At 34.2% G+C, this 26,136-nt stretch overlaps 5 protein-coding genes, 1 long non-coding RNA gene and 1 pseudogene across 7 annotated transcripts; 1 reads left to right on the forward strand and 6 right to left on the reverse strand.

Moving 5' to 3' along the window:
* Nucleotides 1-30: 30 nt before the first annotated feature.
* LOC17885459 lies at nt 31-822 on the reverse strand. The gene has a single exon (XM_006292823.2). It carries the CDS (start codon nt 812-814, stop codon nt 179-181), a length of 636 nt encoding a protein of 211 aa, XP_006292885.1. The 5' UTR covers nt 815-822; the 3' UTR covers nt 31-178.
* A 1,699-nt stretch (nt 823-2,521) lies between these two features.
* Nucleotides 2,522-7,654, reverse strand: LOC17887283 (annotated as a pseudogene).
* Nucleotides 7,352-9,670, reverse strand: LOC17886214. Of its 2 annotated transcripts, XM_023783038.1 has the most exons (4): nt 9,594-9,670; nt 9,318-9,494; nt 8,823-9,137; nt 7,352-8,723 (listed from the first exon to the last, which is right to left on the reverse strand). In XM_023783038.1, exons 1-4 carry the CDS (start codon nt 9,615-9,617, stop codon nt 7,668-7,670), a joined length of 1,572 nt encoding a protein of 523 aa, XP_023638806.1. In that variant the 5' UTR covers nt 9,618-9,670; the 3' UTR covers nt 7,352-7,667. The 2 variants fall into 2 exon arrangements, with proteins under 2 accessions (XP_023638806.1, XP_006292292.2); XM_006292230.2 differs by having other exon boundaries at nt 7,352-9,137.
* A 127-nt stretch (nt 9,671-9,797) lies between these two features.
* LOC17887216 lies at nt 9,798-15,969 on the reverse strand. The gene is made up of 21 exons (XM_006292966.2): nt 15,590-15,969; nt 14,673-14,724; nt 14,493-14,569; nt 14,286-14,419; nt 14,108-14,204; nt 13,966-14,023; nt 13,764-13,872; nt 13,541-13,664; nt 13,201-13,387; nt 12,726-13,051; nt 12,520-12,608; nt 12,343-12,413; nt 12,029-12,139; nt 11,879-11,944; nt 11,608-11,745; nt 11,404-11,509; nt 11,257-11,328; nt 11,082-11,140; nt 10,846-11,005; nt 10,553-10,704; nt 9,798-10,438 (listed from the first exon to the last, which is right to left on the reverse strand). Exons 1-21 carry the CDS (start codon nt 15,640-15,642, stop codon nt 10,166-10,168), a joined length of 2,514 nt encoding a protein of 837 aa, XP_006293028.1. The 5' UTR covers nt 15,643-15,969; the 3' UTR covers nt 9,798-10,165.
* A 610-nt stretch (nt 15,970-16,579) lies between these two features.
* Nucleotides 16,580-17,791, forward strand: LOC111830722. The gene is made up of 3 exons (XR_002834058.1): nt 16,580-16,776; nt 16,884-17,173; nt 17,548-17,791. It is a non-coding gene; the product is annotated as an uncharacterized LOC111830722 (long non-coding RNA).
* Nucleotides 17,792-18,721: 930 nt separating this feature from the next.
* Nucleotides 18,722-19,687, reverse strand: LOC111830689. Its single transcript, XM_023783288.1, has 2 exons — nt 19,571-19,687; nt 18,722-19,213 (listed from the first exon to the last, which is right to left on the reverse strand). The coding sequence occupies exon 2, from the start codon at nt 19,205-19,207 to the stop codon at nt 18,845-18,847; it is 363 nt and encodes a 120-aa protein (XP_023639056.1). The 5' UTR covers nt 19,208-19,213; nt 19,571-19,687; the 3' UTR covers nt 18,722-18,844.
* Nucleotides 19,688-22,875: 3,188 nt separating this feature from the next.
* LOC111830451 (F-box protein At2g16450-like) lies at nt 22,876-24,195 on the reverse strand. Its single transcript, XM_023782308.1, has one exon. The coding sequence runs from the start codon at nt 24,193-24,195 to the stop codon at nt 22,876-22,878; it is 1,320 nt and encodes a 439-aa protein (XP_023638076.1).
* Between the last annotated feature and the right edge of the window lie 1,941 nt (nt 24,196-26,136).

The following is a 26,136-nucleotide window of genomic DNA, read 5'->3' on the forward strand; positions in this document are numbered from 1 at the left end:
CTTATGTACGAGGTTTTGAATAGTGTTGTGTTCTTATGACATTACATCAAAAATAAAAGATGCGATCTTTTGAGCTGTTTAATTAGCTCAAACCCACAAAAAAGAAGCAAAGCCAAAGAGCGAACAAAACTGAAATGAATCTTAAGAAGAAGAAGAAGAAAAAATCGTACAGAAACTTTTAAACCGAACAAGTGACCTCCTGACCTAAAAACCTAATGTCAGAGTCTTTTGATCTCATCTTCTGGTCAGTTTCTCCTACTCTACCTCTTCGCGCATCAAGCACCAAATGTTTTCTAAACGTCGTGATAAACGCCTCAACTCTCTCGTTCAATTCTTCATTCGATAACCTCCCTGGCTCGAATTCATCTTCATCTCCAACAAAGTCTACTTCTTTCTTGCGAAACAAGCAATCTTTCACAGTTTCCTCGATTTCAGGACAAACCCTTTTCGTCTCCTCCACTAAAACACACTTCTTGATCACTTCTCTTGGCTCAACAACTACTTGGTCAGAACAAGCTGGTTCCTCCACAACCCTTGTCTTTTTCTTCTTCCCTCTCACCATTCTCAATCTACCTCCTCCTCTACGAGTCTTGAAACCATGAGTACTCTCACCAGGACGATTAGAGGTAAAGTAAACAGCCAAGAGAACAACATTGAGTAAAAGAAACACCAAAGAACGCCATTGCTCTATCAAATACGATACAGAAGAGAAATGTTTAAGACAAGCCATGAAGAGAACAACAACAGCAGTCAACAAAGAAGTACACATGTTGTCTTCCTTCTTCTCCACTCTAATGTCTCTCTTCATCTCCATTGTGTTCTCTTTTTGCTCTGTTTCTTTAATTTTTCTTCTTCCTTTGATGGAACCTTTATACTTGAAACTTTTTCAAGATTCGTGAAGGTGGCGAACAGAAAGAAGAAGAAATGAAAATGAAAAGACAGATAGAGAAGGGAGATGAAGATGAAGGAGTGGAGGAGACAAGGAACAGGCATGCCTTTCAAGAATATGCTCTTGTTCTCAGACATATTATTATTACTTTCTTCTCAGGCTTTTGTTTTCTGATTACTTCTCTGCTTTTCTTGTTTCCCTTTTTTTTATCTTGGGGACCATTTTTCCTTAAACCAATCATTTTCAAGTTCCACTATTTTGTAAAATTTACTTTATGTTTTTTTTTTTGAACACCAATGTAAATTTAACTTTCAAATTTTCAATATGCTTTTTTTAAGAAAAAAAAAATTAAGTTTACTAATTCTAATGTTGTAAGTAACTTTTGAGTTATATATTATGCAGGTTAAGTAACTTTTGAGTTCTATATTAGTCTATCAATTGAAGAAAAATCTGATTACTTTTTTCTTTATCTTTTGCTGACAATTAATATTAATCATTATTTAATTTTCATCACATTATTGATTATAGAACGAATTAGAACTGGACGGATTGTTCGCGGATTACATTAAACTGTGAACAAAAACAGTTGAAAAATACACGAACGCGGAAAGAAAATAAATTACATTAATTGTAACAGTTAGATAAATATATTTTTATTTGTACATATATACTAAATAAATTATTTTTAGTTTAAACAACTTTTTCGAGAAGCTATTTTTTCTTGAACTCGTTTTGCGAAGTGCGGCCTATGAATAGCTTGCAATGTCGCCAAATGCTGACAACCATATTTTTGGTCAGTAGTACTCAACTCAACAATGCTTGCAATGCCCACAATAATGCAAATTACCAAATATAGAGTAAAGTGTTAGCAACTCAAAGTTATCTACTTAATAAAGCAAGAAATGAGAGAAGTATTAGTTACTCAAAGTTAAGCTTAATGAGAATATGGAAATAAAAGTATTAAAATGTTTTTACAAGTTGGAATATTGAATAAAAATACTTCATCAGGAATAATTAAAACACAATACACGCCTGCTCTTCTGTGTCTTGTTGATTGTCTCATGGCATTGTGGCCCCAAGTTTGTTCTTTCTTTCCCAAACACATGCGTTTTCTGTTTTGTAAATGTTCTAATCCCCAAAAACATTATGTACTTATAAAATTGATATAACTATTTTCGAATTTTCATTTTTAAAAGACCTTATTCAAAACTATATATGTAACATCTATAAAACCGATTTAAAACTTTTCACAACATTATAAAGTATTTGTATAGAATTTCATAGTAATAGTTATTATATAAAAGTACCTCATAAACTATATAAAACTTTATAATTTTTCATATTTAAACAGGGATACGTTTAAATTGGATAATAAAAAGGGTATTTTTAAAAAAGTACACCAAAAAAATGTATTTCTTGAAAATTCTCAACATTAATTAATTATTATACTAACATCTTTTTAACTATAAATTAATTATTCAAAATTTTATAATTTAATGCTAGTGTGTACTAACCTCAAATTTTGCATACATATCGATCAACAAAAAGTTATCTTAATTCGGATTTTTTTGTAAGTAAATAAACTGAATTAGATTTTTAAAACAGTAGATTAGCATACTGAGTTAGACATGGTAGAACATTGAGTTGGAGTTACTATAAGTAAAAGTTTCAAAATTCACATATTGTGATATTGATTATGATTCTCTCACAAGTTCAAACACTTAAATTAACACACCAGTAAGAAAGAACAATGGGTTGGTCACAAGATAGCTAACATATGAATCCATAAAGTTTCATCAAGATAGATAAACTATACATACTTGTTGTTGTTCCATGCTCTTGTAGCTTGTTGTTCCATCAGAATCGGAAAAGACTATATTCAGTTGGTCAAAGTGACATGCTTCTCTCGAGTTTGGAGGCCGGGCAAACCAGTTGCTTCTTCATATACTCTGTAGCAATAACAACAAAGACACAATCAAGAACATAAAATATGAGATTTATAGTAGTTTTGTTTAGTTCAAACTCAATATGCGTGCTTACCCGTATTCATTTACTGCTTCTCTCTGTCCCTACACCGCTACCTCGACGTTCTTCACCTTGTTTAGTCACATTAAAGCTATTATCTTCATTGTCTTCACAAATATCTAGTCTGTTCTCAAGTGATGAACAGTCCTCGAAGAGACATACACCCCATTCTTTTATTATAACCCATGTGTTACTGAAAATCACGGGAAGTTGTATATCGACATGATCATAGTTGAGTTGATCAGCTAGACAAGCATTTTCTTTGTTTAGAAGAAAACATAAGTCGGCTATAAAGATATGACTATCCAACTTAGTTTCCGACTGATGGAAGAGCTGTAACAATTCAACAGAATCAAAGTGGTTCCCTAGCATGTCTCTGAACAGACAACATACCTTGATTTCCAATGGAGAATGACATATGGGAAGAAAACCACATTCGATCACGATGCAAACCTTAAACTTGAAGAATTGTTGTGAGGGAGAGGTATGATGTAGAGGGATAGTCAACGAGGGTTCGGTAGTACGGTAAGTAAAATATGAAGGCACTTCTTCACCTGACAATCTCAGCTGTTCGAAAACTGTTTGTTGTTGAATCAGAGCTTCTTGATCCAAGCCAAAGCAGTTGATTAAATTGATCTTGACTTTTAGGAAATAACAATCTATAAGGGGAGACGAAGCATCATCACAGACTGGTATATCTGTTGCCACCATACTTGAACTATCGTTCAACATAAGTTCAGTTAGAGCTCCGCAGTCTGAAAAGTTAACGATGATAAGGTGTTTCAGTTCGGAAGTATTAAGAGATACTTTTCTCAAATTTTTGCATCCTGGCATACTTAGAAGACGAAGCTTAGTGAATTCGTTGATCCACCAAGGAACTTCTTCAATCCCTGTTTGGTCTAAAAAGAACACTGAGATGTTTCTTGAGATATCAGGAAAGTTCCTCAACCGTGTGCATGCTATGAGATTGAGACGATCGAGAGATTGGATGTTGATTCCAGTGGGAAAAGTCTTCAGATTTATGCAATTCATAATTTTCAAATCCCTTAGTAAAGGGAAATTCTGGATAGTAGAAGGAATCTCCACCAAGCTTGGGATACTCGAGAGCATCAAGACCCTTAGAAAGGGAGACAAGATAGTCATGAGTAATGTAAGCGGCTGAATCAAAAACAGGAAACAATTCAGAGATGTTAAACATTCGATCTACATACACTAATATGCAATTAGAAATTAATAAATTGTGTTTCCTCTAAAATTTGTTTTTCATAAAGTTAAAAAAGTCCTACCTAGTGACATAAACTTCTTATAAATGTTTTAGTAATAAAATGGTTGGAGACAATGTTAGGTTTAAGTACATACCTGCACTCTATTCCACAACTTCTTACTCTTCGATTCAAACATGAAAAGATAACGGAGTTTATCTAGACGCAAGTTAGAAGGGAACTCTTCAATCTCTGTATGAGATAGCCGGAGAAATGTGATGTTGGTTGAGATTTCAGGAAAGGTCTTCAACCGCTTGCAACCACATAGATTGAGTTCTTCGAGAGATTTCAGGTTCACTCCGGTTGGAAGTGTCTCCAATTTTGTGCAGTCAGTCATGGACAAGTAAGTTAGTTTACTAAGATACTGAATAGATGAAGGAAGCTCCACCAAACTCGAGCAAGAGTCGAAACGAAGTTTCTCAAGATTAGTTGCCAGAGAAAGATCTGGAATTTCTTTCAGGTTTTCAGACCCACCCAAATTCATTTCTTTGAGCCTCGGAAGATCCTGAAGTATAAATAAACTACATCAGTAGGAAAGACACTCATCTAAAGTATACCAACGATTCTAATCTAGATAATAATTAAAATTTTATCAAAGCTTACATGAACTCCTTCCCACAGTTTCTCGAGTTTGCTCCACCGCATTTCGAGCTTAATGAGGGTCTCAAAACGAAAACTGGAAGGCATACATTGCATTGGATATCCATCCAAGCTCAATAGTCTAAGTTTAGGGGGCAAGTAGTTTACGCCTTCAAGAAAATGCCATCTAAATCCTTTCTTAATGTCCCTTGTCTTAGTGTTAATTTTTAGAAAAATGAGATTTTGCATACCGTTGAAGGCACTCTCATGAATATAAAATTCATTAGTTTCATCAATATCCAATGCTATCCCTAATACCTTTTTGGTACCCTGAAATTATAATATCAAGAAAAAACTATCACCTTAACGAACACATTAGATTGCTTATATATATTAAAGGTACCCAAATCTTATGAAGTAAGTGATTAATGTATATGAAGGGTATGAAGAAACTTACAGTGTTATGTTCAAGTACATCGCGAATATCGTTCAAACACAAGAAATTCTCGTTCCCCAGGCTCATTGGACTGTGCACGTACAATTTCTTTCCCCATTTCTAGTAGCAAACTATGCATTGTCACAGTATCTCGGTTTACATGTATGAGGGACTTATCAACAAGGTTTTTAATCCCGATATTAACATCTTCTACGTCACTTTTAGCTAGCAGGTGTTTGATATTGTTGATATTTTCACCATTGAAGATGCATGCAATGTGACGAAATATCTCTTCATCTTTTTTGCTATTTAATCCATCGTAGCTTATTCTCAATGTTTTCTCAATCTTCCCATTCAATCTATTACGAAGACTAGGCATCATATCCATCCAATCCTCTTTTCCCCTACCCCGTAAATATGAACCTAAAACATTAAGACCCAAAGGAAGATTGCCAGCACGGGAGGCAACTTCAGAAGCCAGCTCCATCAAACCATCAGGTGGAGAGTTTTTCTTGAAAGCTGATCGAAAAAATATCTCAAGAGCATGCTCTTTAGATGGTAGACCGACCTCGTAAATATGATTAATTCCATGAGCCCTTAAAAACTGTTTATCTTTTGTAACCACAATGATTCTGCTCCCACATCCAAACCAATGATTTTGACCAGCCAATGTATCTAGCACCACTTGATCATCCAAATCATCAATAACAATAAGAACTTTCTTGTGCTTTAGCCTTTCTTCCACTGTACATAAATGATGAATCCTTATATCATTTTTGTCTAAAATTTTAGACAAAAAACTACTCTGCAAATGTAGTTTCATGTTATAGTCATCCGGGTTGGCAGTACCATAAATTTCCGTACTCTTAGATACGAAAGCTCTGTCAATGAAAATACTACCTTGGAACCAACGAGACAGTTGATTGTATAAAACTCTTGCAATAGTAGTCTTGCCAATTCCAGAAGAGCCCCATATCCCAACCATTCTCACTTCTTCAGATTCTAAATGCAATAAGCCACTCATCTGTGCAATATGATATTCCATTCCGACAAAGTCTTCAAAATCCCTGGATGGAGTTAAATTCAACTTATCCAAAACATCATTTGCAATTGCTTCAATCATCTTTGCTTCGCTATGCCTAACAAGGTAAAACATAATTCCAAAAACCATGAAACAACAAGTTTCAGTACTCGAAACTCAAGACATGAGTTACATATACATATAATGAATTCAACGAAAAAATAGTATATTATAAATCAATAAATAAAAACGTACCAATTCTGAGAATGATATCCGAGAACATTAGCTACATCAGTCAAAGCTTGGCACCACAATTGTATCTCTTTTTCTGTTTTGGTCTGGCAAGTCTTTTGAAATGCAATTCCAAATTCTCCAGTTTGTTTCCTCACATGAGAAGGATCCAAATCATAGAAAACCGGTATCACAAGTTGTCCAAACTCTTCCTTGCATTTCACGATCTCCAACAACTCGTTTAGGCACCAGCTTGAAGAAGTGTAACTTTTAGAGAATATAACCACCGCGATCCTAGAAGACCTTATCGCTTGTTTAAGCTCGAGATCTAGTGATAGACTTCTCTCGATCTCGTTGTCTTTAAAAGAAACGATCAGTTTTCGATCCAGCTCTCTGAGCAAATGGCTTAAGAATCTTTTACGGACATCTTCCCCACTGAAGCTTGGGAAGACGTCAAACATCCAATTACAAGAAGAAGAAAAAGCCATAACATAGAAAGAAATATTTTTGGTAAGAGATACAATATGAAGAAGAACAATCTATAATTGATGAAGGGAGAGATCAAAAGAAGTCAACTAAAGAAGATGAAACCGAAAGAAGAAGAGACAAGGATTGGTAATTGCCATACGCTTGCGTTAAATATTAATCTAGAGCATGTTGGTATTATGGTATACTATAGTGGATGATTATAATAATAACACTTGCAAAACTCACATATTAGTTATGATTCTCTCTCGTGTCACTAGAATCTAAAAATACACATGAATTACTACAGTTTAAGAGCTAATAACAACTTGTATTCTCCAAGTCCCAGTGACTCATGAACACACACCAAGAAAGAACATTGGGTTGTCAGTTGTCACAATAAGGTGTCAAGTAAGTTGTCAAGAGAGATAAACACATAAATCTAAGCTTTAAAACTTTAGTTGATATAAAAGATGTTCTCAAGAGTTCCCTTGAACAGAGCTATACTACTATACCATCAGTTTTCAGACAAGGAAATAAACTGCACATGGCCAAAAGAGCAGCACTAACTGAACAAATGTTGTGAGTGCTAACAATTAAAAGCAATGTCATATCAGATATTGTGTTTCTAATAGCAAGACTGTGAAACATGAATGGATATTTACTCACCTAATTGTGTGGTTACTCTTAGATGATTTAACCGGATCTTGTGCATTGTCTTCTTTCTCTTCCATGGAGAATAATTGTCATCGTTTTGGTTTAAAGATTCCTTTTTCGTTTCCTTTGGAATGTATACTTCACAAGGTGATTTCTGTCAGCTTTCCGAGACTCACTGATTTGATCTGATATCACTGCAGTAGCTTTCAAGTCAGAACGAGGATTGACCAACTCAGAGCCCATTTTGGTAGTTGGAACCACACTATTTTTTTCCCCTTCACATCTTACCAACACATCTTCTTCTCTTGATTTCAGGTCTTTATCTGTTGAACTATTTGTTGCATTCACACTGACGACAGTAGCATTTGTGGATCCTGAAGTTGGATCCACATTGCATTTAAATGAAGTTAACCCAGGATCCAAACAAGGAAGCGGCTTCATCTTAGTCTCATTTTTAGGTATATGTGCCTTACTTTCACCATCCTCAACACTAACAGAGACTACATTAGATTCATGATAGGCCTCTACCAAATGATCCGTAGGATTTACAGGGGAAGATAAACCACCCCAATGATCCACATTGTTGCTTCTTTTCCCTTTACAGATGATACTGATATCATTAACGTGTAAATGTTCATCAAATCCTTTACAAGAATTAAGAGCATCAACCTCCTCATTGTCTACTGACAGATCCGTATCCAGGGAATCTTCGCAATCTGAATTTTCCACTGATGTCTTGGAACAGGGAATATCACACTGAGATTTACAAGGTTTTATAAGCTGACTTTGAGACCTACCTAGTGTAGCTTTTCGTTTGCTCCACCTCGTCTTTTTCCTTCCTTGTAATTTGTAAGACTTCTTGATTCCTAGTGAATTTGATGGCTTTATTGGTATCACCTCTGCATTCCTGGCTCTAAGAGCAAGAACAAGACATCTTGTGTTCGCCCTGGTGCCAGTTTCATGTCCTGAGCTTAAGTTTTTCTCACTATCTTTGTCAGCTGTGTGTCGCTCTTCTTCATTAGCAGAAGATGTTTTCGTCTCTAAAGCATGGATCCTCTGTGTACAACCAGTTCGAGACAGCTCAAGCTTTTGGCTCCTGATATTCGCATCCAATCCAGACTCACAAGCCTTTAAAGTTTCAACACACAACCTGTCAAACTGCATTCCGACATTTCCACATTCATCATCAAACAATGAGCTCTGATTCAAAAGAGAGTCACTCATATCTCCATCCTCTTGATTAGTATGCAAACTTACAATAACTTGTGGAGCGGAAACGGTTCCATTACCACCACATTCATCATCATGCAATGAGATCTGATTCGGAAGAGATCCACTAATGTCTTTATTAGGATGCACACTTCCAACAACAACCTCTAGATCAGCAATCTTCTGAGCAGAAATGGTCTCTTGTTCCTTGTTAACTACATTCTTAGCTTTCTTCAATTTGTCTCTGACCCATCTCAACTCTGACCTCAAATCAGTAATAATATCTTCAGCCTCTTGTAACTGAACTTCAAGCACATCAATCTTTGTTTGCTGGTTTGATGACGTAATCTCTGCTTCAATTGTCTGTTCACAGAACTCAAATCAGTGAGTAACAAACCCAACAAGTAAAAAATACCCAAATCAGTTGAGTTCATACTCGTTCAGGAAAAAGGCAAAACTAACACAAGAGAGGTCACCAAAAAGTAAAAGTTACCAACTTTATATATTAAACCCCTAAATTTTTCTCAGAGGATTATACTTAACCTTAGCAGCAATCATCTGTTTCAGTCGGACAAGTAAACGAAGAGCTTCGTCTTTAGTTCCGCAAAGATCGTAGTGAAACCGAGCTGTTCTTCTGTCGGAAACCATAACCCTAGCCGATGATTCCTTCGCCGTGTTAAGAATCATATCCGCGTAAGCTTTCTTCAAAGCCTTCGCATTCTACAACCAACAAAAGCAAAAACGAAGCTCGTCATCAACAAAAATTACAAAACCCAGATCGTTAAAGTAATAAAAAAAACACAAAATTTATCACTTTACATCTGACTCTTCCATTGTCGCCATTTTCTCCCGCCGAAGAGAGAAAAAATAAAGCTCTCGCCTTTACACACCACCGGTGGTACTGGTCGGTTAAGAACTGACAAGCTTTTAGTTAAATTATTATTTCACCCTTCAAATTTTTTAATTTATATAAAACGCCCAAATCAAAAACGGCGTCGTATGTAACGAAAGCATGAAGCGACATCGTATTAACGGCAGGTCATTGTTTCTCTTCTTTATTGCATAATGTCAATGAAGCAAATGGTATTTTATACAATGATATTACATTAAGACCACTATTACAAAAAGGAAAAAAAAATTAACAAAAAACAAATAAACAAATATAGAGCTGCTTGAATGGAATGGACAAGAAACTTGTGAAACAAGGCACCTGAAAATGCGGGTACGTTGAAAGAATCATGGAAGCGCTGCTCCTAAGAGTGCATCTAAATTGGTATGGCGTTTCATATATATTCAAGAAGTGGGGGAAGATCAATCAATACCAAACTTTTGAATGAGATCTCAACCCGACGAAGACCAAATTGATGAAAGACGAGGCGTCGAAAATGTTTTCATTCATCTTCTTGCTGGTTTCTTTCTAGGTCAAATAATGGTCTTAACCTTCTGTCTACCTCGCTGCATTGTTGATCGATCTCATCTGCAACCATTGAGTAAGCAGAGTGACAAGATTCGTCGTCTCTGAATGCTAATATCCATCTCCCGTCTACTAGACCTTTGGACTTGAGCTTCTCATAGGCTCCTCGCTTTGTTGGATCCAATAACGGTAACGTAGATGGTCGGATTCTCAGGTGTAGCCATTTCGGGTGCTTTTCATCTATTCGGGGCTGAAATACAAACAAAAGATGATAGATCATTTACCATGTTATATTCTGTTCTTCGCTGTGTGATCTTCACAAGAAGTTCCGTTAAAGAAAAAGACAGTGAAGGTGATTACGTACTTTGCAGCCAGCTAAAGGTGCGGTAACACGGACGATTCCATTATCTGGATCAGCAAGGACAATCCACCCAGACACACCAGACGATAAGGCTAGAAATGAGAAATCCCGTTCTTTGCCTCTTTCAAAGGCAATTCTACAGGGCACAGCACCAACTGCACCAGGAAATTTCAAAGATTTGATTAACTTTGGATACCAAGACAACCCAATCAAACTGGAGTTCTAATTGATGATGGACATTGTGTGGTTTGTTAGAGAATGTAACTATGAAAAGCAAAAAAGCATCATGTGCCAACCTAGCTTCAGTTGGGTGCCAGGTTTGATGACTGAAACATCCAAACAAGCAATTGTGGCACGAGATGTTTCAGATCGGTCGGCTGGAGGATGGATAGGAGGTTGCTCCGGTAAGGGCCTACCAAGCGAGAAGATTTGGAGTTGATGAAGAAGCACGAAAACCTAAGGGGGAAAAGTTGATTATCATATAAAATAACGACAAGCACTGATAGAACTATAAAGAGAAGAGTTTACATACCTTAACCACTTCGCACATTCTTTCACCTGCTGTGAATGATGATTCGCTAACAGTGTTATCTATAAAAGATCTTTAGAGTTAATGGTTTGTATGGACACGAATTTAACAAGGGAATGTCCATAACATTCACATTTGTTATCAAACTGATTACGCAAGATCTGTAACAAAATTTTACCATTAGAAGAGGATCTATCAAGCTGAAGAAGAACAGATTTAGGCTCTTTTTGAGGGGATGGAGCTTCGATCACTGTCAGCAGATATTTGGTATCAGATTCACTGAATATATTCATACAATCAAAATACAATATGCTTCTTTACTTGCCTCTTTTGCACTTTTTCCACTCATCAAGCAGTGCTGTGATGAGTAGATCAGGCCAGGTACCTTTAATCTCCTGGGTAAGCGCACTCTTGCATTTCTCATAGGAAACCTGTCATAAGCAGGAAATTAGTAAGTAATGAAGAGAGGAGAAGGGGGAGGAGTGAAAAAGTGTCAAACCAAAACAGAAGCATTTTCAACGGAACATACATTCAACATCTTGAGATGTTTGCGATTAAATTCTGCCTCGCTGTAAGGAAGCAATTGGCGTAACAGCCATCCTCCATCCCATAATGTTTCCGCAGATATGTTTTCTCGGCAGAGAAGACTGACCAATGCATCCACCACCTACACCACATTTTGTTATTAAATCAACACAAAGAACTTTTGTACTATTATGAAAAAAGAACCTAGATTTAAAAGTTGGAAGTTCAAAAGAAGCTATGCTGATTGCTTGGGATTACAAACATTCATAATTTACCTGATGTCTATGTTCACGGGGGCACCTTGCAGCCCTAGGCAATGAACAGCATACTCCAAATTGCTCCTGTTGAAGGTATTGGAACGAATAAATCACTCACACTATAACAAAAGACCAAAGAGATGGAGGTTAAGAGATGCAACAAAGTACCTCCAACCTTCGTAGAAACCAATCAAGCTCGCTACTTAAACCATCTCTCATAGAACCATTTCGTGGTGAAAACAGTTGTTCTTCACCAGAGTCCTCCCCAACCAAAGATTGCTGTCAGAGATATAGCTACCAATTAAATGTTGAATAAGAATAAAAAGGCTGTTCAACAAGTACATCAATTTTGTGGTGCATGCTAAAGTAGATGGTCCAGTAATGTGTATTAGTAGCAGGAATCCATTGAGATGCGATTTACCCTGGAAAGTCTTCTGGAAAAGATATTAATCACAAGATAAAGGATAATGACAGAAACTCACCAGTAAAAGTTTTTTGTGCTGCTTACGCTGAGGAAGAATGCCAAAAGCATCTAGCATTGACTCTTCAAGTTCTACCAAAAATTAAATGTAAGTAGTCAAAACCAGAAAAGACGAGAATAATCTGCACAACACCACCAGAAAAGGCGAGAATAATCTGCCCAATGCCACCGCCAATACCTTTCGTCTGCAACAAAGTGGCTAGCACAAACAATGAACCCTGAGCTTGCACATCATCTCCCTCAGAAATATACCGAAGTAAAGTCTCTCTAGTAACACAAAAAACCCCATCAGTTTAATACTAAAATCGGACACTATTAAGACAGCATTGTATGAAAAATCAACTATCATAATTTTGTTTAAGGTCTTATGTGCTAACATGTTACCTAAACGTAATATGCGAATTGTTGAAGATAATTTTGGTAGCAGCATCTTCACTGCAAACGTGGGAATTTTTATCCTCACTCATGACTGCAGTGCTTGAACACTGTTGATCTGCCTCCTCAGTGACACCATTGTCTGGATGCCCATTTCCATATGTAACGCGTTCAGGAGCCAAGCTGCTATTAGGTTTCACTAGGGAACTTGAGATGAATGCTTTTACAGGGCAGAAAAGAGTAGCAGCAGTCATATTTGCCAAATCTTTGATTTTAACTATCCGCAGAATGCAGGAAAGCAGGTAGAGAGAAGTGACAGGATCAACTGATACCTCCTGAAATATCAACAAAACCAATATTTAACTGAAATAAGAAATGGTACTCTGCAAATAGTTAAACCTAACAAGGCTAAAAAAATATCATGACGGACCAAATAAATCAAGTCTGAAAAGGATATTAAGACGAAAAAGGTGATATTTTGTACATTTACAGCCTCAGAGTATAAAGACGGGAGAAGAAGTGGGAGAGTTAGATGCTGCAGAATGTGATCAGTTATCAGTCTCCCGATATCAGGTATGTCAGCAGAGATAACATCGCTAAAGTAGTACAAGGTGTCCTCGATCCCATCAACAGCAGAAAACAATTTTCCACCAGAATCTGGAGATGGGCTCCTTTACCAAAGATGAAATAAAAAATTTCAGAAAACTTAATTTATCCAGATCATATATGAACAAAATAAATTGACAGATGAAAATGGGTTAGGATAAGTTAATGATCAATTTTCAAACTATTGCCCTGCGAAATAAAAATGCAATGTATCTTACTTTAGAGTGTTCAACACCATTGCGCTTAGATCCATGCATTGCTTTTGGAAAAATGAAACTAACTTTGAAAAATACTGGGTGTGTGGTGAACTAACTACATAATCATTTACAGAGTCATCGCCAACTGCAAAAACAAACTGATGGCATTAGAAACATCGCCAAGAATTCTGCTTATCGTTACCATACAAATGACAAATCACAAGAACTATTAGAAGTGACTGACCGTGATATACATTAAGAGTCAGGGCACGAACTGCAGTGCGTATCATGTTCTCTTCATGAAATGCAAATTGTATGCCTTCGACATAAAGGGGAAAAGAAGCTACTACATCCTAGACGCAGAAACGCAGAATTAAGATATGGCAAAAAAATATCCATAAAAGAATATTAAAGTAAAAGGAATCTGAAACTTAAAGAAAACTCACGTTCTCGGTCTTCAAAAGCAATGATATTGTATGCTTGTTTAGCTTCCCACTAACAGCTCTACATTAAGCAAACAATAGAACAGTTATCAGATACAGTCAGTAAGTACTTCCTAAAGCCTAGATAACAGCAATAAAAAATTACCTTAAGAAGGATATGTAGTAAGATAGAAGCTCTTCGTGTTGGAAATCAAATGTATATGTTATCAAATAGTTTACATATTCATTACTGAACAAGTAGTCTGCAAGGAATTGAATGTCATTAATAGACTGTTATCATGGGAATTCTCGTAGAAAAATTGAACTTCACCTAATGAACTCACAGATTGCTTGTTCGCTTTTTAGGTTTTGGATCATTATACTCATGGTTTGCAACAACTGGACAGAAACTGTTACTGTCTTGCTAACCCTCAAAATACGTACAAACTCTCCCATTACTTGTTTCTCCATAAAAAATCTGAAACGATCGTAAATATTAACATATATGCCACTAGGAACGGTGCTGAGTGATAATTGACAAAAAGACTCACTCAAAGAATGAAGGGTCATGCTGATCACCATAAGTTAATATCTCCGCAATTGATCTCAATGCCTCGACAACGAGATCCTTCAAAATGGTACCCGGTAATCAAAGATCAAAACACAACCGAAAACGAAACAAAAATGCCACGATAGTAGTAGCTAAAATGCAAAGGATTTATGTCACTAACCTTATTAGCTTCGTTCACGATCTGAATTTTTCTCAACTGGTCAGTCAGATACCTAAAAAAACAAATTTCCAACACTTTCATGATCTGGTATAATCAACAACAAGACAACTGATGTCGTAACACCAAGATCTCAACAAACTCTCGCAATAAATCATTGTCCTAAGGTCAAAATATAGTTCATTCGACCCACCCAATTAATTTCAATTTCTATAACGTTGACCCCTAACCCTGACTGAAACTGGTGAAAGATGAACTTAAACAGTGCCCTTAAATGGCACCATCAAACCATCCTAGAAACCCTAGCAACTAAATTTAAACAACCCATTCCAATTCCAAAGAGATGACCAACAACATCCCTGACACAATTTTAAGCATATCATTCACAAATCATTCAAAACTCACAACCAATCTCAACCACGATTCAAACAAAAATGAAACAGAGATAATTCACAAATGGAACTTGTTCGCCCAAAATCAAAGATGATCAAACAAAAAATACAAACTTTCAACAGTTATGTTACATCATCATCTGGTATAGTCAACAAACAACTAATGTCATTAACACTAAGATCCCAATGAACTTCCGAGAACTCTTCCATCGTCCTATGGTCAAAGATAGTCCCTTTTAACCCACCCAAATCGCTGCAATATCTATAAAATCGACCCCTCACTAAAACATAAAGAGTTGAAATATCCATAACACAATTCAAGTAATCAAACATTCCACTTCCCAAAAACCTAACTTCCAAATTCCAATACCAAAGAGAACACAGAGAAGAACCCAAAAAGACAGATTTTTTAAGCATAATTCACAAAAATCACAACCAACAATGATCTCAGCCACAATTTAAAACATGTTGCAGGATCAAGGTTAAGCACAAAATCAAAAGCCGATCAAAATCAAAAACTTTAAAAACCTGAGTTCGGCTAAGGAGAAACGATCTCTGGGTCTTAAGAAAGAAAGCCACATGATTGTTCAGATCAATCCTTGGAAAGTTTCACTCTTTCTTCTTCTTCTATGGATCATCCTTCACTCCCGAGGAAACCCCAATTCCATAATCTCTCACCACGATTCTGATGAAATCGGATCCAGAGCTCTCGCCGGGATCAAAACCATACAAAAACTCAAAAATTCGTGTATCGAGCGAATCAAAATTTCGAATTTTTGTCGAATGGGTTTTTTTAAGATGGTTTCTTCTTCTCCGGTAAACAAACAGAAAGACGGCAATCGCGAATTGGAAGCGCACCGAGAGTGGGTTGAAAGAGCTGTCGTTGGGTCAAGTACTTTAGATTCGGATCCGGGTCGGGTTTTATCTTCAATTCAAATAAAGAATCTTCAGTTGAAGATCCTGTCTTTAATTTTGGGGAAGCACTTTGAACGCTCTGATTCAATAAGAGGCTTATCGGTAATATACCGCCACGTCATCGACATTTATTTTCACGAGACTCATGAAAATCTCTTTTTTTTTTTGTCTTTAGTAACTTATTAAGATCATAAAAACTTTAATAATACATTAAAGAAAAATCTTACATACAATTTTCAATTAATAAAACATTAAATTATATATACAACTCATAAATTAAAATAAAACACGCAAAACTAAATCATCATAAATCACAAATATATTATCATATTTTTGAACAAAACTATTTCGTGAAAGCCAACGATTTTCATAATTTTCAATAATAAATCGAGAGTTAATAAGAAAAGAACAAAACTATTTCTCTAATGCTCTCGTATATAACCAACCAATTGATTGTTTAAAATGAAATATGAGTCTTTTATTTAAAATATTTTGATGTGTTCGTTTTAAAGTGATTAGTGATGAATTCAAGATGTAAAATATATATTTATAAAAAAAATTAACGGTTTTTTTATTTTACCATTCATCTGTGAGACTCAGGGTAAAGGATCATTAAAAACATGCATCATATGCAGAGAATATCAAGTTTCACTCCTTTGTTATTGCCATAAATATTGAAACATGTCTTTATATATTGTTGTGTACTGTGTAGGAAGTTATTGTGATGAGTTTTGAAAGCTTTGGAAGTCTCGATTGAAACAAGAATATATTATCGAAACCGCTCTTTATCATCTAATTGTGTAGGTTAAAGATCAAGAATTGTGTCTCGTTGTGGTTTAATCTCGTGTTTTTTTTTTGAATTTTGTAAACCTCAACTGAAAACATAGTTTGTTTCATGTTTGGGAAGACATAATTTGGAACAACTGAGTGAAAAAGGAATCGATTTCGACGAAAAAGAAGGAGAAGGTGGCTCGATTTCAGCAGAAGATAACTAGAGATCTGAGACTCTGGGATCTGATTGTAATGGAGAAGAAAAAGAAGGAAAAGTACAAGGATAAGAAGTAAATACTGAGGAGGGAAGTTCAAACTCGGGAACCAAATCTCCTAGTGCTATGGTCGAAGAAGGAGTACTAGCCGAAGGAGTTGAAGCCGAAGAGTGTTCAAGGCGAAGTGAGGGCCGACCACAACGATTCAAGTGTAAGTAACGCAACTACTATGGTGTTTGTAGAGAGATTTGGAATTAAAATAGATTTTTGGTATTTAGAACCGGTAGAACTAGGTACAACTTGTGGTGTAAAACTGGTAGATCTTATAGACCTGGTACAACTTGCATGTGTAATGGTAGATCTGGTAGAACTAAATACAACTAGTGTGTATAAAACCGGTAAAACTGGTACAATATTGTGTGTAAAACTAGTGGAACTAAGTATAACTAGTCTGGGTAATACTGATACAACTAATGTGTCTAAAACGGGTAGAACTGGTACAACTAGTCTGTGTAAAACTCGTAAAACTAGATATAACTATTAGTCTTATGAGAAATTGCTGAGATATATTATTGTTTGTTGCAGGATTTCGAAGAGGAAACGAAAGAAAATGAAGTAGAAGGAGGAGAAGAAAGAGAGTGATCTCGGAACCAAATAGGGAAGAAGAAAGAAGAGAGAACATGTGATCTCTGGAACCATTTCGGAAAGAAAAAACGGCGGCAATTAACAAGCGATTTTTATTTACAACCATGAAATAGTCTTACAAAAAAAAACAAAGGAGAATAAGTAAAATGAAGATAACTAATTTAACTTAGTAAAACTAGATAAAACTAGCCGGACTTTATTTTTAATACTATTATAACTATGTAAAAGTATTCGTATTTTGAGAAATTTGTGATAAAGTATAACTTGATATTACTTGGTATAACTGTTTTTTGCAGGATTTTGAAGAGGAAGCGACACCACTACGACCTCTAAGAAATACTTCCTTTCGAGAGAGTACAACAAGAAAATTAAGTTATTGACGAGTTCTTATATCAACGAAGCCTTTGACAACGTGTGTGAATTGAATAATATGCTCACTAAGTTTGAGAGGAATTGATCTACAGTTTAAACATATCTTTCAGTTACCAAGGGACAAAAGCTACAAGATAATTTTTACAAATGTGAAATTATCATTCTATACAAAATACATATTTAATATCACATATTCTAACTTTCCTCAGTTATACTAGTTATATCAGTTGTACCAGTTTTACTAGTATGACAAATGTATTGCCACGTGTGCAATATGTGTGTTTACACTTTATTATACCTAGGATTTTAGTTGTACCAAAATTACAAATAGTTGTACTTTTGAGGTTCTTTAAGTTAATTAGTTTTACCCACTCTTAAAATTATATTTTTTATTTGTACAGTTATTTAAAGTCTATAAACATAAACTTAAAAGTCTTCAATGCACTAATATATATAAAATCTATAATTTTGTAACTTTGTCATCTCAATTTGGTGATTATTTACAAAGTGAACTTAAAAGTATAAGGAAACACTTGATTGAATTCTTTAATACCAACCAAAATTTTATATTTTCTAAAATTTAACTCTTTGTAAACATTTAAAATTTACTTTTGACATTTACTAGTACACACATTCTTAGATTTTCTTTAAAAATAATGGATGTTTAACTTTTTTAATACCAGTTTTATCTTAATTATGACAACATAAATAAGTTTGTTATGACAACATAAATATTCACATCAATTTAAAGAAAATCAAACATTACTAGAATTTAAAATAAGTTTTACAATAGTTGTGACATAACCAAGATAATAGTAGTACACACCAAAAGAGCAAACATGAATAAAAAAAAATTAGAATCTTTTCATTGTTGGTTAACAGAACTTTGGTCCACTCTAACAGCCTTATCATCATCATTAAGCACTTGCTCATGCTGTTCCGAGACAATGGTGACATCCACATACAATATACATTTTCGCTTCTCATGATCAACGGACAATAGAAACACATTCACATCCTCATCATCAATAAGTTCACACTTTTCCGCTACACCTACCACTAGCGGATAGTAGCTCAAATCCATTCTAACGCGGCTCTCAACATATCCAAGTTTCTTGTTTATCCTTGCTTTTAACATCAACAACGTTATATCTCTCACTTGTGTGTGGAACATAATACTATACATATAATCTTCACATTTAAAATATATGCTAACGTTTTCGCTCATTGTATCCTGCCAAAACAATTCTAAAAAGGTCAAACAGTAATACTACTAGTTGTACTATATTAATCAGTATTACCAATTTTACTAGTTATACTAATTTTACCAGTTTTACTAGTTATACTACATTTACCAGTATTACTAGTTATACTCAAAATCGAATCGAATGTCTCGGTTTCTAAACTCTGCAATTCACTACGATTCAAACACTGAAATCTATTTGTTATCAACTAATTAGCTCAATCAACCCAAAACCCATGGTAAAACACCTAATCTGCTAAGCTTTTCAAGCAAAATCCAATCAAGATTACCAAAATCCAAAACCAAACATATTAACTTAAAATTTTACTTTTATATAGAAAAACACACCTGCAAATTGAAGAAGAGCTTGATATAATTTGAAAAAGATGATGAAACATCGGTATTGGAGAACTTCGGCAAAGAATCGTCGACGGCGGCGGAATCGACACTGATGGAATCAAGAACGTAGGGTTTGTTTTAGTTTTTTTTCTTTTCTAATTAAAAGTAAATATTTGGGCAAATAATGAAGGAGAGTGAAAATGGAATATCAAGTCTCATTAAATGAAATAGGAGTATGGAGAATAGAAAGAGAGATAACACAAACAAAGACCTGAAATGGGCTAAGTTAACGTCCAAGTGCATGGGCCTCTAGCTTTAGGCTTCTTCTAGTGAAGGAGGAAACTATAGAATAGTTTTGGTGTCTATAAAAAACAAACACTAAGCTCCCAAATCATTTCGTTGGTCAAGAAAAGGAGGCCATTAATTCGGTTGAGAGACAATTATAAAATTATACAAAATCTATTTATATATATATATATATATATATATATATATATATATATTATATTCAAACTAAAATATATGGACGATCAATTTAATCCTATCATTTTCACAGCAATTGTGTTCAGTGTGTTGGTTTATAGGATATGTTAGTTAAAAACTATTTAAAAAGTGATACCATGAAAATTCATACTTGTTTATAATTCAAAAAATGCATGTACATATATAATGTATTAGATATTTCACATTCTTGTCCATTATATCATTATTGGACACACACTTCACATGGAAAGAAAAAAAAAAACAGAATTAAGTAATTATATTAGATATCTTATATATAGGTTAAAAAATTGTAATCACATATATCATTTGGACTAATCATTGCAAATAGTGTGTAATCCAAATATGTCATTTGGACAAATTATTCCAAATAGTGTGTAGTCCGTTGGGCTAATAATTTGCAAATAGTGTTTTAAGACATACAACCAAATTTCAACATCATCCTTTAGAGACTGACTTGTGAACAAATTAGATGGATTAAGTGTAAATACAAATAGTCAGCATAACAAAAAGAGATTGAAAGAATTTTTACCATGCAATCCTTTTGGTGTAACGTCTTGAAGCATTGCACCACACTCGGTCACAAACCCTAACAGCCACCTCCACACTGTCATCAGTCGGGTCTTCAAGAAGTACAGTAACTAATTCATATGCTATAATCTCCTCAGCGACTTGCTATAATCTCCTCAGCGATAATCCTAAATGGAAACAACAACCCATAAAATCACTATACTCACAAATAGGGATGTTAGTATGGACAATTGTCCGTTGGACGTAAACGGGTCTTTACAAAATTTTGAGCCCGTTTAATGTCCGTGTCCGTTATAAACTTTGTTGGACATAAATGGACGAGCCCGTTTATGTCCGTTTAATAAATGGGTTTTAACAAAACTAGATGCACAGTTCATTAAACAAATAAATCTAATTAAAATATAATGAAAATCATAAATAATGATATTATTTTACAAAAATATCTTCTTTGTCATTTTTAGTTTTGCTCTCTTTTAATTTTTAATGACCATTTTACCCTAGCTGGTTTTTTCCGTCAAAATTTCCCGCCCAAAAAAATCCGACAATAATTCCCGCTAAAACTTTTCCGACAAAAAATTTCCCGCCAAAGAAACGGACAAAAATTTTCCCGCCAAAAAAACGGACAATAATTGGGAGAAATAATATTTTTCCCCTTTTTATTTTCCTCATCTTCCAATCAAAATTAGCCATGTGGCGGTACTAAAGCGATTATTCCGACGCCTCAATAACCAACGTTTCTTTGGTTTATGGGCCCTTCTTCTTTGCTTTGGATTAACTCCTGGCCCACTTTAATTTTAAGCAACGTCTAAACTCTCCCGAGTAGAGTTGGTCTAAGAGACATTAATTAAGATCATAAAACTTTAATAAAACATACATTAAAAAATATATTAAAGCAATTTTCATTAATTAAACATTAAATTATTCTACACACAAATCATAAATTAAAATAAAATACACAAAACTAAATTATAAATCACAAATATATTATCAAATTTTTGAATAAAACTATTTCGTAGAAGCCAACAGTTCTCATAATTTGCAATAATAGATTAAAATTTAATATAAAAAGGAAAAAAAATATTTCTATTGTGCTCTCATATATATCCAAACAATTGATTGTTTGAAATGAAATATGTTTCTTTTATTTAAAATATTTTGATGAATTCTATATGAAAAATTATATTTATAAAAACTTTAGCGGTAAAGGATCATTAAGAACATGCATATATGCAGAGGAGATCAAGTTTCACTCTTTTGTTATTGCCATAAATATTGAAACATGTCTTTATATATTGTTTTTTGAAGTTCTTGTGATGAATTTTGAAAGCTTTGGTAGTCTCGATCGAAACAAGGAATATACAGTATTATTGAAACCTCTCTTTATCATCAATTGTGTAGGTTAAAGATCAAGTATTGTGTCTCGTTGTGGTTTAATCTCGTGTTTTTATTAAATTTTGTAACCTCAGTCATACTGAAAACCTAGGTTGCATGGAAACTCTTTTTAAAGTTTGTTTCTTGTTTCGGAAAACGTAAATTTTAAGAAACACAGAAACACGATTCCTAATTTTTTTTAAATTTGGAAACATTATAAAAAAAACTCACATTTCTATTTAAGAAACGTGACATAATCTTATATATTTAATTTAGAAACACAATAAACAAATATTTTGAAAATATTTTGATGTATGATATACAGAGTGTTTAATTTATACCTTTAAAACCTATTATTTAATTTAAATACACATATACAAGAATATATGAAATATAACAATTTAAATTTAGGGATTTAAGTTTTTTATTTATCTTTTAATTAAACTAATTAGTATTTAATTATATTTTCGATTAACTTGTTGTTTCAAACATTGTTTTCTCTAATATGGTTTTAATGCTTGATACGTATCCATATCCTAATTTCATTTAGAAATTTTTTTTTCCGTTTCCAAAACATTTCGCTTCCGCGTATTCGTTTTTGTTTCCATGTAACATAGTGAAACTATATTGTAGTCACTCATTCCCTTGTTTTGATAACTCTCTAGAGATCACTATTCGTTGGCCATCGCTGTTGTCGTTAATTCTACTTAGAAAGTAGTTGTAAGAAAGTGGAGCTAAGACAATACAACAACCGAAGCTTCAAATATATTTCTAGAAGACTAGAACACAATTAATTGGATCATCATATGCACAATGCAAACAATGCAGGAACAGATGAACAACTTTTTTGAAGTTTTAATATATTTTTTAAAACTTCATGAACCTTAGAAACTTCAACCATTGCTTTTCACCTAACCCCAAGGATCATAATCTGAATCCGATTCTGATACATCACATGGATCCACCAACGGAGGATGGACTGACTTGAGTAGTTCTAAATCGTTAACACCAAGATCTTCTACATGGTTTACAAAGGTGACAACGCTACAACGTTTCTTAAACGCTTCACCAAAACCTTGGATTTCAACACGTTGGAGAGTCGTCCTTTCCGGATTGAAATAGAAAACATAAAACGGTTGTTCAGATATATACTTACGCATTGAAAACACTATGTCACCCGAAGCAGTCGCTCCAACAAAGGAAACGTGACGACGACGGAAGAATTCATCATTGGTCAACGTATAGACATATTTCAACCATTCATGTTTCTCAACATCCTCTAAAACCCACACATGTAACTCATTAACGGGATTAGCGTCGAGACTATTCTCCATAAAACTATAGACATCCATATCGAAATGATGTCTCTCATAAATGTCTACATCATCCTTCCAATAAACCACAGCTAACTTTCCCTTGTAGTTTATCAATCGACAAAACCTTTCTATGTCGATAAAGGTGAATTTTTCAGACCTAACATCAAAGCAAACAATCACATAATCATTACGATGATTCTTGTCACCTAAGTAATACAAAACCCCGTTGATGCATACCCCATCACTCCTAACATCATGTTTTATGGGACATTTAATATGTCTCCATATCAAATCTCCATCTTCAAATGTAAGAATTTTATGACGACCAGGACCACCTAGATAAACCATGGACAATACCTTGTATTTCTTGTCAATCGGGTCAAACCCGAAAAAGCTATACGCCTTTTTGTAAGTATACCGTTTAGGTGTAACAACATACCGTCCTGTGATGGGGTTACATATCAGAGGTCTAGCTTGATATCTATAACCATGGATATAGATCAAGCCAGAGTTGTAGCCACATGAACAATATTTTAGGTTAGTCGAATGATTGATCACAAGATCGTCTGGAGAGAACTTCACATGAAACTCAGCGGCTGCTACAAGATTCGATTTCTCATATGGATACTCAAGCTGAGGCAACGAGAAGAAGCTCCACACACCACATGCTTCGTATTTTAAACCACCACATGGTTCGTCTCTTGATGAGCCTGGTTTGTCGCCGTTTTCTACAATGGCGAATAAGAGGCGCGGCTTAGCCGAGGATCTGGTCAAGAACAACTCCTTGAAATGTGTACTAGCTAACATTGATGCCCATAGCTTCGAGACGCAACGAAACCTGGCGACTGATTTTGAAGGTAATCTTGATAATATCTCCAAGATGAGATCAAACGATATGGGAGATGATGGATTCATGATTTGTATATGATCTCACGGAGAAAGAGATATATTATTGTTAACAAAAAAATAGATCTAGAGAAACCTAGCAAGAGACCTAGCTACCATATTCATCTCGTGAATATATATGCATGAACAAAAACAAAGAAATGGGCTTATCTAACGTCCAAGTGCATGGGCCGCTTACAAAAACAAAAGCACTCTTCTTTGAGTGAAACTGAGAAGAGGAGTGGTACGTAAGGATAAAGAAATGGATCTAAGAATGAGAGAGATGAACCTACAAGTTTGTATGAATAAAAGATTGTTTTAGAAAGCAGAGGAGAAGGGGAAAGAGACCAGTGTAAATATAGTTTATGGACAATATTTACATATTTAACATTACGATATAATTTTTATTTTTTTTTTGTAAAAAAGAAAAAAAACCATGATATATATTTTGGAAATATGGAAATATTTCTAAATATAAAAAAGTTTGTGATCAAAACACACGGTATAAAATATTCAAAGTATATGTATTTTTTTTTAGTTTTTTAAAAGTTTCTTAAATGAATAAACTGAACTATGTAAAAGTATGTTAAAAATTAAACTGAAATTTTTGTAGTCAAAATACATAATATAAAAATAATATTAAAATTAAAATTTTAGGTTTTTAAAACTTTATTAATTGAAAAAAGAAAAGTATTTATAAAGAAATATATCTTAGTCTCTCTTAATTTGTTGGTGTTCCATCTCTAGTTACAATATTCATTTCGTTGATTGATATATCTCTTTAACTAGAATGTACGTTTCATTGATTGATATTTCTAAAGTTTTTGAATTTATATAAACTTATAAAATAAATAAAGATAGAAAAATTATTTTAAAATCTTATTATTGGGGGAAAATTAGGTATTTACATTGATCAATTAATTTTATTTTGTTAAGAATGTAAATTATTTCATAAATTTTTAAAATATAACACTATAACTCACTATATACATACGCGATCTAATCTAGTACTATTGAATAATTTTCAAAATTTTGTGTCTATTTAAACACTTGAGTACTAATCATTTCGTTGGTCAAAAAAAGGAGGCCATTAATTAGGTTGAGAGACAATTAAAGAATAGTACAATATATTCAAACTAAAATATAGAGATGATCAGTCCTATCATTTTCACCGCAATTGTGTTTGATTATAGGATATGTTAGTTAAAAACAATTTAAAAAGTGATACCATGAAAATTCTCAAAATTCTAATTCAAAAGTACTGCATGTATTATTTGACCATATTAAACATTCAACCCTATTCAATGCCTAAACTTACTCTCAAGGTCTAACCAAAAGGTGGACACACACGCACGCATATGCAATTATACACTGAATGACTCCATTGTTTAACATTCATGTTCACTTCTTCCGGTATGATTAAAAAAAAAAACCCCCCACTAAGATGCAAATTTGTCTCTCCTAACCTAATCATCCTTAAGGACGTCTACATTTTTTTTTTTTTTTCGTCAAAATACAATTATATTTGATAATTGTGGAAATCGTAATACAATTGGTCCGATAGCCATATAGGCGGATTCAAGAAATCAGAATAAAAGGTAGTTGAATTACATCCAGAGAAAGCTAACAAATGAGCAACTTTATTACAATTTCTATTACAAAAGGCAAATGAAATATTGGAAAATTTTTCAACCCAAAATAGAATGTCACGAATAACTGCTTCAATTGTGATGTCATAGTGTTGCTTGTGTAACATATCAATTAATAACTTGCAATCTCCTTCAAAACAAATATTCGTAATGCCCCTTAACCAAACTTGTTGTAGTGCAGCTAATAATGACTTTGCTTCAGCTTCTAACGGTGAAATAGATGTTCCTAGTTGAGAAGCTCCCCAACCTAAAGATGCGCCAGTCGAGTTACGAATAATCCATCCCCCTTTTGTGCTCCTAGTTATGCTATCAAAAGCCGCAT

The sequence above is a fragment of the Capsella rubella genome, unplaced genomic scaffold (genome assembly GCF_000375325.1).
Source record: "Capsella rubella cultivar Monte Gargano unplaced genomic scaffold, Caprub1_0 scaffold_5, whole genome shotgun sequence".
Lineage (NCBI taxonomy): Eukaryota > Viridiplantae > Streptophyta > Magnoliopsida > Brassicales > Brassicaceae > Capsella > Capsella rubella.